Source organism: Nannospalax galili, unplaced genomic scaffold, assembly GCF_000622305.1.
Source record: "Nannospalax galili isolate Female #2095 unplaced genomic scaffold, S.galili_v1.0 scaffold128, whole genome shotgun sequence".
NCBI classification, from domain to species: domain Eukaryota; kingdom Metazoa; phylum Chordata; class Mammalia; order Rodentia; family Spalacidae; genus Nannospalax; species Nannospalax galili.
Window position 1 is genome coordinate 4,920,281 of NW_008360322.1, and position 11,696 is coordinate 4,931,976.

The following is an 11,696-nucleotide window of genomic DNA, read 5'->3' on the forward strand; positions in this document are numbered from 1 at the left end:
ACAGTCTGTATACTGTTTTAATAGTAGCTAAGATACATGGAGTGCTTTGTATTGAGATACTGTTTTAATCACTTGATAGTTACACATTTTATTACTATAACAGCTTTACAATGTAATTACTATTATTTATGCCTAGATGAAGAGACTGAAGCTGGATGGTAACTTGCTGCAGATCTCTTGAGTTGAAGGCAAAGCTGGATTTTGAGTACAGACAAGCTAACCTTGTTTTCTTAAGTGCATTCAGGTGCCACATAACAGCATTTTAAGAACTGTGTGTATGAATGTCATGTCATAATAGACCTGAAAATTTCCTAAATCAAAGCTCTAACTCTTACCTTGTTTGTGGTGATACTGCTGTAAACAAGCCTACTGCACAACCCATCTATAATGAACACAGTGGTGAATATACTACTCAGTATAGTTAAGTGTTCTAGTTTTCTCTCTGCTGCTAAACCATTCAGACCAAAAGAACTTTGTGGGAGGAAAGGGTTAATTTTATCTTACAGATTATAGTCCATCACTGAGGGAAGTCAGGGCAGGAATTCAAGCAGGAATATGAAGCAGAAACTGGGGGGGATGCTGCTTGCTGGCTCGCTCACTGACTCATGCTTAGCTACCTTTCTTAAGCAGCCCAGTAGCACCTTCCTAGAAAATGATGCTGCCCACATCAATTAACAGTCCAGACAATCCCCCACAGACATGCCCACAGGCCATTCTGATCTAGGCAGTTCTGCTCTTGAGAGCCCATTATTAGATGACTAGACTATGTCAAGTTGACAATTAAAGCTAAGACCAGAAGTGATGTGCATTTACTATACATACCATACACCATACTGTACTTTTTTGTTGCTATAGTGTATTCTTATATTTATTTTTTAAGAGCTTAATTTAAAGCTATGTGCTGTGCTATATCAGTAGCAGGCTCATACATTTAGTACTTCTAGCATGTCTCTTAATGCATCATTTTCTCTTTTGCTTAATTTAATCTTACTGGACTTTTTTTTTTCTTTCTTTTTTAACTGGTCTCATGTATCCCAGGCTAGCCTTGAATTCCCTATATAGTCAGGAATAACCCTGACCTTCTGATCATCTTGTTTCTGTCTCCTCAATGCTGGGGCTTTAGGGGTATACCACCACACCCAGTTTATCCAGTGCTAGAGATCAGATCCAGGGTTTCATGCATGCTGAGCAAGCTCTCTCCCAACTGAGCTATGTCCTCAGCCCCCTCATCTTCTGTTTCATTCACTGGGACACCAGGCCTAGTATTCGATACTGTTTCTATATATAATGCAGCCTAAGTGTGTAGTAGGCTATACATTTAGGTTGTATAGGTACATTATGTGATGTTTGCATAATGATGGCTCACCTAATAACATTTCTCAGGACATCCCTTCATTGTTAGGTAATGGAGAGTCTTTTGGATTTCTTAATAGTAAGCTGGCTCATAAAAGATTTTTGTTATCCTTTGTATCCTAGACTTTTAGATTTTTGATTCAAGATGAAACACACAGAAGTTCTCTTAAGGAAAATGGGGGTTGGGGGGGACTGGAGAGATGGCTCAGCAGTTAAGAGCACACATACTGCTCTTCCAGAGGACTTGAGTTCAATTCCAGCACCCACATCAGGTGGCTCACAGCTACCTGTAACTCCAGATCCAGGAAGGACACAAAGCCTATGACCTCCATGGGAACACACACACACACACACACACACACACACACACAGAGAGTTAAAAATAATAAAGTAAATTTTAAAAAGAATGAAAATAGTACCCTGTTTATATGGAGATGTGACAGTTTTCTGATTGTCTTTCATTATACTTTTTGAATATTAATTTGGTATTTTACGAGTTTTTTACCTGCATTTATGTAAGTGCAACCATGTGTGCAATGCCCGTGGAGGTCAGAAGAGGGCATCAGATCCATTGGAAGTAGAATTAACAGATAGTTGTTAGCTGCTTATGTGGGTGCTGGGAACTGAATCTGTGTCTTCTGGAAGAACAGCCAGTGCTCTTAACTGCTGAGCCATCTCCTCAGCCCCTAATTTGGTATTTTTCTAAAGTGAACTTAAAATAGGAATCGTTCAGCAAAAGTAATTTCTGTTCACTAGCCTTTGAATTCCTTAAAGCGAGAGATTGAACCTTTGATTTTTTATTTTTGTCACTTATATTGAAATTGGCTCTAAACTTAAACACAAGAGGGTGCTATTTACCATCTCATTTTTAGTTCTTGACTTTAAAAACTTATTCTGGAGAAACTATAATAGGAGAGGACTTTTAATATTCTTTGTGATCCATGTTAGACCCCCCCCAAGGTCCTTTAATTAAAAAACATTTTCCCTGTACATTTGCAGATTGTTTTGTACCAATCTCCATGAGATCAATCTGTATCCAGCTTGGGGGCTCTAGATTTCTAATTATTTTGCTGAATGAAAAAGAAATTAACAGATTTTTTTTTTTTTTAAAGAGGGTTTGATTTTTTTTTTTTTCAACCAAACTTAGTGTTGGGATGCCTTAAACCTAAGAATTGTTTTCACAAACTAAGATCACGTTGTTAGGACATTTTGCTGCAGGGTATGTCTTTGTTTCTTCATTGCTCAAGGTTTTCAGAGCTGATACTCTGATTTAAATATGAGCTGTGGGTTGTTTTTTTTTTTTTTTTTAAGTTAACCAGAAAATCATAACTTTAGTAGCTGGAGCATGCAGTATCTTGCTCTTATATCAGTGTTTACCAGCAGAATTAGATTTTTCTGTTACTGTCTTAACTTTACAATTATCTTGTGTTTGTAAAATGACACCTGGTACACAATATTGGCTGTCATTTGTTAGCTGGGTTTTAGGAACTGTGCTGAGTATTCCAGTTAAATGGTTTAACTAAATCTGAAGGGTGGGTAGTTTTACCATCATTTTACAGTTCTGGGGCTAGAAAGAAGTTAAATGATGTTGAAGGCTATAAATCTGGGTGAGCAGCAGAGCAGAAATTTGAAGTGTTAGTGGTTTCAAAGCCTAGTTTTCATTATACCGTATTGCCTATGCACGCAGGCTGGTTTTATGCCACTCCAGGTAGTCCACCAGTGGCACACTTAATGCTCTCGGGAACTTTTGTCTTTTTTGCCCAAAATAATCTGTACATTCTGTCAGTTTTTATAAATACACCTAAGAGAAGGGGAGCTATTTAGATAGTGTCTTTATCAGAATTATTATTTTTTTATTTAAAGCAAGGTGACTACAGTATATAAGGTAATTAAAACTGTAGAACTGGGGGCTGGAGAGGATGGCTCAGCAGTTAAGAGCAGTGGCTTCTCTTCCAGAGGAACTGGGTTCAATTCCCAGCACCCACTTGGCTAACAACTGTCCAAAGTCCAGTTCCGGGGGATCTGACGCTCTCTTCTGACCTCCATGGGCATTGCATGACACTGGTGCACTTACACACATGCTGGCAATACACTCATACACATAAAATTAAAAGGTGGTACACATCTTTAATCCCAGCATTTGGGAGGCAGAGGCAGGTAGATCTCTGTGGGACCAGGCCATCCTGATCTACTTAGTGTGATCCAGGTCAGCTGGGGCTATAGGGAGATCCTGGCTCAAAAAGACTAAAAAATAAATAAATAATTTAAAACATGTAACAGATAATCAAAATAAGTATCATATGCTAGTAAAATCTTGACATAACTTTGTTCTAATTAGTAATTCTAATAATAATTTGGAACTAAGGAAAACACAAAAAATAAGTTCCAGATAGATTTGGTATAAACATGGAAAATAATATTTTTGTTTTCTTCTAGGAGAATGTTTTTCTGACCTTGTTGTAGGTGTTGATTTCTTAACTTGAGCCCCCAAAATTAGCTTAAAGAATAAAGCAGAAAAATTAGACTCCAGATTTTAAAACCTTTTTGAATACTATTAGGAGGGTGAAAGGCAAGTCATAATAATATTTGTAAATAAATACATATACACGCACACACACACAGTTCTCTCTCTCTCTCTTTCTCTCTTGCCCACATTCAACAAAAGATGAGGGGAAGTGGAATTAAAGGAAGTTATGTTTAAACTGAATTTTAAAGAATGAGCAAATATTTTATGGACAGAAGATGATGGTGGAAAAGGAGATAGTAGTCCTCTTGGCAGAAATAAAATACTGTCTTTTCTGTAAGGAGCATCATAATATGGATTGGATCTGGGTAAACTGAGGTTGGAGCAGTAACAGCAAGAAGACCACTGTTCAGATTTTACTTTTTGTCCCATAGAATCACCTGTGAATAGGGCAGCCATAGGCTTTAGTTTCCCTGGATATTTCTGGTTTACCTTTGTTTTCCTAAGGTGTTATTGTCTTATAATAACATTGCATACTATTTTAGTAATATTTATAGCTGTTCCCTTTTCTTAATATTGCAAAGTATGCAGGATAAATGGTGTGGCTACTGTTCTGTTCTGTAAAGGCTACCAAGAGAATTAGTGGGAATAGAATTGATGTACAGTAGTCAGTGAAACTCTGCAGGATGAAATTTAAGATGATTTACTCAGCTTAACAGGACTCAGATTTGCCATATTCTTGTGGTTATGATTTGTTATTGTGAAATACAGAGTTAAATCAGCAAAGACACATAGTGAGACAGTGTGTATGGAGGGAACAAATTGTGAGCTCCCAGGTCCCTTCCCATTGGAGACACCTAAAACACACGCAACTCCCCCAGGATGCAATCGTTTTTAATCCGGGGAAGTTCATCTTAACTTAGGTGTCCAGGATTTTTGTTAGAGGTCAGTCATGTAAGTATATAGTTCCTGTGTCACTGACCTTTGTTATATAAGCTGAGGACCCCCAGAGGAAAAAAAAGCAGTTGTTGAACATAAATCACATTATTAACACAGATTGCTCAGATTGATATGGTAAGGCCCAAGACCTAATGGACTTATAATCAGACAGAACATTCCAGAAAAGTCAGAACTTAGTTCTTGAGAGCTAGCCAAAGGCTAGTCCTGATAATAGGTCATTTGGGGGTATTATACAGGGTTTGAAACCACAAAAACTGAGAGGAGTCCTACACAAAACCATACAGGTTTTTCAAAGCAGAGTTTGAACCCAGGTAAAACTGATTATGGGGTCTTGCTCTTTCTATAAGTAATGGTTAATGGTCTTTTGTATTAATTTGCTGATTAAATTTTTCTGGCTACATTGGATGTTATCTCGATAACTGTACCTAATAGCTTTTTCCCAAATCCTTTCCTAAAGGAGCTTATTTGAGCATTTTTAAGTGTTTTTTTTTAAATTATAAGTAATGGTGCTGGTACTTTCTGATTCTAGTAATTTTCATAAAAGTTTGTTTTATATACTTTTGTACCCAAATGTAGTTTGATAAATATTTTTGTATTGATTATAGTTTTTAGTTTTCAGAAGGATGTTGTAAGACTAGGAATGAGAACTTTAATTGCCTGTTATGTAGATAATAAATTTGAATGCACTTACATATGTTGCAAAAATGTTTTTTTCTTTCATAGGTATTTGTGGAAACATTAGACAAATGTTTTGAAAATGTCTGTGAACTGGATTTAATATTCCATGTAGACAAGGTACCATGTCTAAACTGTCAAATATTTTAAATGTTTTATTTAGGAAAGCATTGTATTTGTCAGAGTAAAATTGCATTTGCAAGTAGAGATTCTCTTAAATCCCTTTAGCCTAGAAGGGGTGAAAACAGCTCTGTGGGCTGGAGTGTTTGCAGCTGTTGCCTGAGCTTCCTTCTCAGAACTGTTCAGTACCACTTTTGGAGTAGAGAGCAGGGTATAGAAAAAGGATAGCAAAGTAGAGCCCTAATATTTACTGTGCAGAGCACTTACATGGGTTGTTTAGGTACTGTATGAAGTACCTAAAAAACTTTATAAATACTGTACTATTTCTAGATCTGTTTTGCAGTTAAGGTAACAGCTCAGGTGATGACATACAGCTAATAAAGGGTAGAATCAGTATTCATACATTATTTCAGAGACTTTACTCTTTAAAATATTTTACTTATTATTTTTTATTTTATGTGTATGAGTGTATCGTCTGTGTGTATATTAGTGTACCCATGTTGTGCAGAGGTCAGAAGGGCATCGGATCCCTTGGAATTGGAGTTACAGATGGCTGTTAGCCACCATGTGGGTGCTGGGAATTGACTTGAACCTGGGTTCTCAGTAGCAGTAGCAACAGTCCGGTATTCTAACCATTGAGCCGTCCCTTCAGGCTGTGCTTCAGTTCTTGATCTGTTTATTTTCAATTATAACACAGGGCTGGAGAGATGGGGGATGTGTGTGTGTGTGCACACATGCATGTGCCCTGTTGCCCTTGTGTGCATGTGCTATGGTGTGCATATGAAGGTCAGAAGGCCTTTGGAAATTGGTTTCCTCCTTCCATCATGCAGGTTCTAGGAATGGAGCTCAGGTTGTCAAGTTTGGCTACCATGCCTGGCTTACGAATTTTCTTTTACTCTAAGTACCTTAGTAGTGCTTTTACCCAGAAATGTTCTATGTGTTTTTATAAACTACTGAAATTTCTTATAATAAATACATCTGATGGGGCCAGTGAGATGGCCCAAGAATGAAGCTCATGTTGTGGGGTTTGGCAGAAAGCCCCTCTACCTGCTGAGCCATCTTGCCAGCCCAATCAGATGTAAGCATCATGATGTGGCACTTTAACTTGATGTTGTGTCAGAGGAACATCCACTTTGGTCATCATGGATCATTCAGTCATGATGCTGCTGAATGGGGCAACATATACAGTGTAGGTAACACCTGCAGTAGGGGACGATTGGCAGTCTGGGCAGAATGGAGTGAAATTGTTTATTTCTGTGATTTTCTACTTAATATTTAAACCAAAATTGACTGCTTGTAACTGAAACCACCAGAAAGTGAAACCACAGATAAGGAAGATTGCTGTAGTTAATGTTTATCACTTACTTTGCTTTGAGTGTGTCCATAGACTGTCTCATTCAGTGCTTTCAGTAATCCCATGGAGAAGGACTGTTATTTCTGTTTTCAGATTATTAAATTTAAGACTCAGGTTTCTAATTGTCTGAAACTTCACAGTAGTGGTGAAAGTGGGGTATGAGCCCTCCAAATTATTTCATCAGATTTTAAAGCAATCGTTACATAAATCATGAAACTTTTTGTAGTGACTTTTCTGTATTTGTATTGTTTTTTCCTTTAGGTTCATAATATTCTTGCAGAAATGGTGATGGGGGGAATGGTATTGGAGACCAACATGAATGAAATTGTTACACAAATTGATGCACAAAATAAACTGGAGAAATCTGAGGTGAGATTGGAAAATGGTCTAGTTAGTGGAGGCTCTGAGCATGATCATGAACTATGCATCATTTGTAGCTTTCACTGTTTTGTCCTTCAGTATCTCTCCTAAGGTACAACTAGGGTGCTGTTCAGTTTTAGAAAATGAGTATGCACTATTAGTATGCCCAAAGTTTCATGATATCATCAGTCTACCAAATAGCTTTATGTATTTTTTTAACCACAGTTGTAGCTGCCTTCAGTACAGGGTTCTAAAGTCTGCTTTTGGAAAGGGGAAGGAGAGGAAGTGGATTTCTTGTGAGGACGTCATGTTTTGTACTATGTATTTAATCTACACATTGAAAAAAGATTCAATACCTTAATTTTTTTCTAGATCATCCCCAAATGTTAATGACAAGCTAATTTGCATATTTTATACATTAACACAGACTCCTAATTTTTATTGCATCTGTAAAAGAGAAACATTTGTTTTGTTATTCTTGGCTAACTCTGTGCTGTTAGATTCAACCTCAGAGTGGTTGAATAATGACATTTCCCCTTTAGTGTTGTATAAAACCATACTTTAGAATTTTAGTGACTCTTACCTCAAGAACTAGGCGAAAGATCAGCAACAAGTTCTATACATGGACCATTTAAGTTCGTATTATTTTGATGGCTGCTTCTTATAGCACAAAGTGTAGAAAGGTGAGCAGTCTTGATAACTTGTTCAACGCTGTACTTGTTTAAGGATACTGGTATATTTATTAGTTATAACTCAGATTGGGAAACATTTTATTTTTAGTGAACACAAAGATATTTGGTTGGTTTAAAGTTAATATTACTATAAAAGAGAAATTAATACACTAAATTGATTTACAACAGGTGAGTTCTGAAAAATGTTTCATTGGTATTTAAATAGTTTGACACAATTTTATGCTCATCTTAATTGAAGAAAATACAGTATGTAAGAGTTAGAAACAGTTGAAACTTCTTATAAAAAACACTTTCTGGGCTGGAGAGATGGCTCAGTGGTTAAGAGCACTGACTGTTCTTGCAGAAGACCTGGGTTCAAATCCCAGCACCCACATAATGGCTAACAACTGTCTGTAACTCCAGTTCCAGGGGATCTGATGCCCTGTTTTGTCCTTCTCGGGCACTGCATGACATGGGTGCACTTACATGTAGGCATAACATTCATACACATAAAATAAAAATACATTAAAAAAAATACTTTCCAATATTTTAAAGTAAAAGTAGTCTTGTGCTTTTCCTCAATTTTCCATCCCCATTGGTTTCCTAAAGGAGAGACTTGTGATGGTGGTGAAGAGCTTAAGCTTAGGACTCTGTAAAGTAACTGTGTACATCTTGTATGTTCTGCAATCAATTTTTAAATAGTCTTTGTTGAAAGAAGAAAACATTAAATAAGTTATTAGAAAAAATTTGTTTTAAGTCAAGGAAAACAGCAGTGTTGTTTAATATATAGATTTGTAATATATTATATTTAGTATAGTAAAAGAACTATAAACTATCGTTCTTAGTCTTCAACTGATGACTTGAAATGTATGCAGATTTTTCAGCATTGCTCCCCCAAGCTATGTAATTACAGGTTTTAAATGTCAAGTGACAAGCAGTAACATTGTTCATCAATAATTGGTCTAAAATGAACAGGTGATTTGTTTGTGTAATAATCTGTAGAAATACACTGACCGCTTGACTGGTTTTTCACATTATAGGCACTAGTCTATTAGTGGTGTCCCTCCTCTTCTCCTTTTTCTTTCTTTTTATCCTTTTGCTACATAGTATATTTTGTAGATCATTTGCTAAAGCCATGAATTACTTATAATTAGTACATTTTAGGTATTTGTTTTTTGATTGTCCTGTAAAACTATATTAATAAAACAGTTTTTCTTAGCTATAGAGTGCAGTGAAGCACAGAATTTACATTTATGATGGGGATGTTGTAGTTATATAAAATTACTGCAGCAAAAACATCCTTTTGCAGTCATAATCCTGTCTAAATAGTTTAGAATATTGGTGAATGCTTCTAATGTTCATCCGTCTCTTAACAATTATTTGTTCTCTGATGGCAAGTTAGTTTATTCTGTATGTGTGTACTTTACAAGAAGGTATGTTTTAATCTGATGAGGATTAAACCACCTATTAAGTTTATCATGTGTTCCTCAACATGTGATATCTTATTCAAAAAACAGTGTTAAAATTATACTGACTGTGCAGTTTTCATCAGTTTTCTTATATTTCCAAAATGTTTGGAAGACTGCCAACTTTATTTTCAACACACTAAAAGTTCAAAAGTCTTTATATGCTTTTCACTTTCAAGTTACTTCATCTGTTTAGATCTAACAAAGATGTAATTCTACAGACTAACCCAGTATATTTGAGAGCAAAGTATAAACTTATTAATCTCATTAAATTTCAGCTAAATAGGCTGGGCGTGGTGGCACACACCTTTAGTCTCAGCCCTTGGGAGAAAAAGGCAGGCAGATCTCTGTGAGTCCAAGGCCAGCCTGGTCTACATAGCCAATTCCAGGCCAACTGGGCCTACAGGGAGACCCTGTCTCAAAAAGACCAAAATAAACAAACAAACAAACAAACAAATAAATAAATAAATAAATAAATTATTATAAAGCAAAACCAAGGAAGACCTAATTAAAATTTTAATTGATGAAAACTGATCATGTTTTTAAATTCCTACAAAGTATTTTAGGAATAGCATCTAGGTTTCAGAAATTAGCATGAATATAATTAAGATATGGCATTTAAAATGCAAATTTATCTGGGTTGCCTGTCAGGAATCAGCTATGGTGACTTAAAAGTAGTACATTTCCAATGATGGAGGATAGTGATCAGTTTAATCCAGAGAGAAAAGATCCACCAGATCCCAAAAGAGGAAAGACAATATGTGTGCAATATATTTCTATCTGTTTTGGTTTGTTAGAAAAAAAGGTTTACTGTCACATTGGGATCTTGGAAATGGACGGTTTAAACTGGGAAGTTGGTGGAATTTGGGGAAGTTTGAGGGGCACCCAGGACTCTGCCTAAGAATAAAAGGACTTCCCAGGGGGTGGAGGTAGAGGGGTGGAAGCAGAGAATTTGTAATTTGTGTATTTTATGTTATTCTTAAGATGGCTAAATGGGTCTGAATTTAGTCACTACTTTTAAGTCAGTCCTCCTTTTTTCCTGAACATCCTGATCTTTCTAGCTCTTTCCATTCTTCTCTCTTACAGACCTTTATCTTTCAGTCTCCCAGACAGGACAGGTAGACAAGGTATTGCTGACTTTGAGAAAATGTACTTTACAAAGGGAAAGCAAAATGATGTCAAAGGCAATTAATTATTTAGGCCAGACTCAAAAATTCTTTGTGTTGATGAACCCATATAGTCCCTGTAGCCTATTTTCCATTCTAGTTTCTCCTTGTAGCCTCTCCATTTTTTATTGGACTTAGTGTATTTTACTAGTGTATCATTGATGTCATGTTTGTTCTGTTTTGTCTGCCTGCATTGTAAAAGGAAAGTTTTAAATTTTTTGTTGTTTTTTTTTTAAAACCATTGTCATTTAACTGACAAATTACATTTGTAGAAATGACAATTCACTTTATAAAAGTTTATTTTGAGCATCATTTATATATCTGTATTTTTTAAAATCTCTACATTAGGATTCTGACATGAAAATTACCTGCTGGTTTTGGAAGCTGTAAATTTAAAAACCAAAAGCTGAACCTTTTGAGATTTTTCCTATGAAGTGTGAGTGAAGACTGTTAAATAGTGTCCTTTCCCCATGAAATGGTTTTCAGTTCAAAAGTCTTAACAGAATTGCTTTCACAGTTTTGACCTACAGGTACATATTAACAGTGACTAACAATAATGTCAGACTTCTAAACATGAATTATTGCTCTATAAATAGAACTAAATATATTGACCAAAATATAATGGATTTCTGCTGAAGCAAAAACTTCTGACATTCAGACAGCATGTGATAAAGCCTGAGTGTCTTTTAAAAACCCATTGGAAAATATTGGAAATGTTTTACATAAACTGGTTTAAAAAACCAGTTTTCCTTGTTTATACCCAGCCACCACCTTTGGCTCTTTTTTTTCCACATCATATATTAACAGTGTGAATAACTGATTTAAAAGGTTCTATGGTGACGGTGAGCAGTTTTTTATGTACAAAACTATTTCAGGAAAAAAAAATTGAAAATGATAGTAAATCTCTAATTGAAACTTTCCAGGTCAAAATAATTTATTGAGTTCTATGGAAGATAAAAAAAGATACATAGACTAAAGGTACATTACCTGCCCTATCTTACTAATTAGAAAACCATTACTGAGAATCTGGTATTGCTTTTTAGACACTACATTATTACTCTTGATGGGTTTAAGAAGTAGCAATATATAATAATATATTTATAATCA

The 11,696-nt window shown here is 35.7% G+C and overlaps 1 protein-coding gene across 2 annotated transcripts in view; it reads left to right on the forward strand.

Annotated features, from left to right (window-relative positions):
- The window catches only part of Ap3s1 (adaptor related protein complex 3 subunit sigma 1), a 38,400-nt gene that overhangs the window by 19,539 nt on the left and 7,165 nt on the right, over window positions 1–11,696 (forward strand). The window contains exons 4-6 of one of the 2 annotated variants that reach the window (XM_029559749.1): window positions 5,501–5,572; window positions 7,188–7,295; window positions 10,510–10,550. In XM_029559749.1, coding sequence (XP_029415609.1) covers window positions 5,501–5,572; window positions 7,188–7,295; window positions 10,510–10,545 — 216 coding nt within the window. In that variant the 3' untranslated portion in view covers window positions 10,546–10,550. The remainder of the gene's footprint in view (window positions 1–5,500; window positions 5,573–7,187; window positions 7,296–10,509; window positions 10,551–11,696) is intronic. The other variant, XM_008825273.2, reaches the window with a different exon arrangement.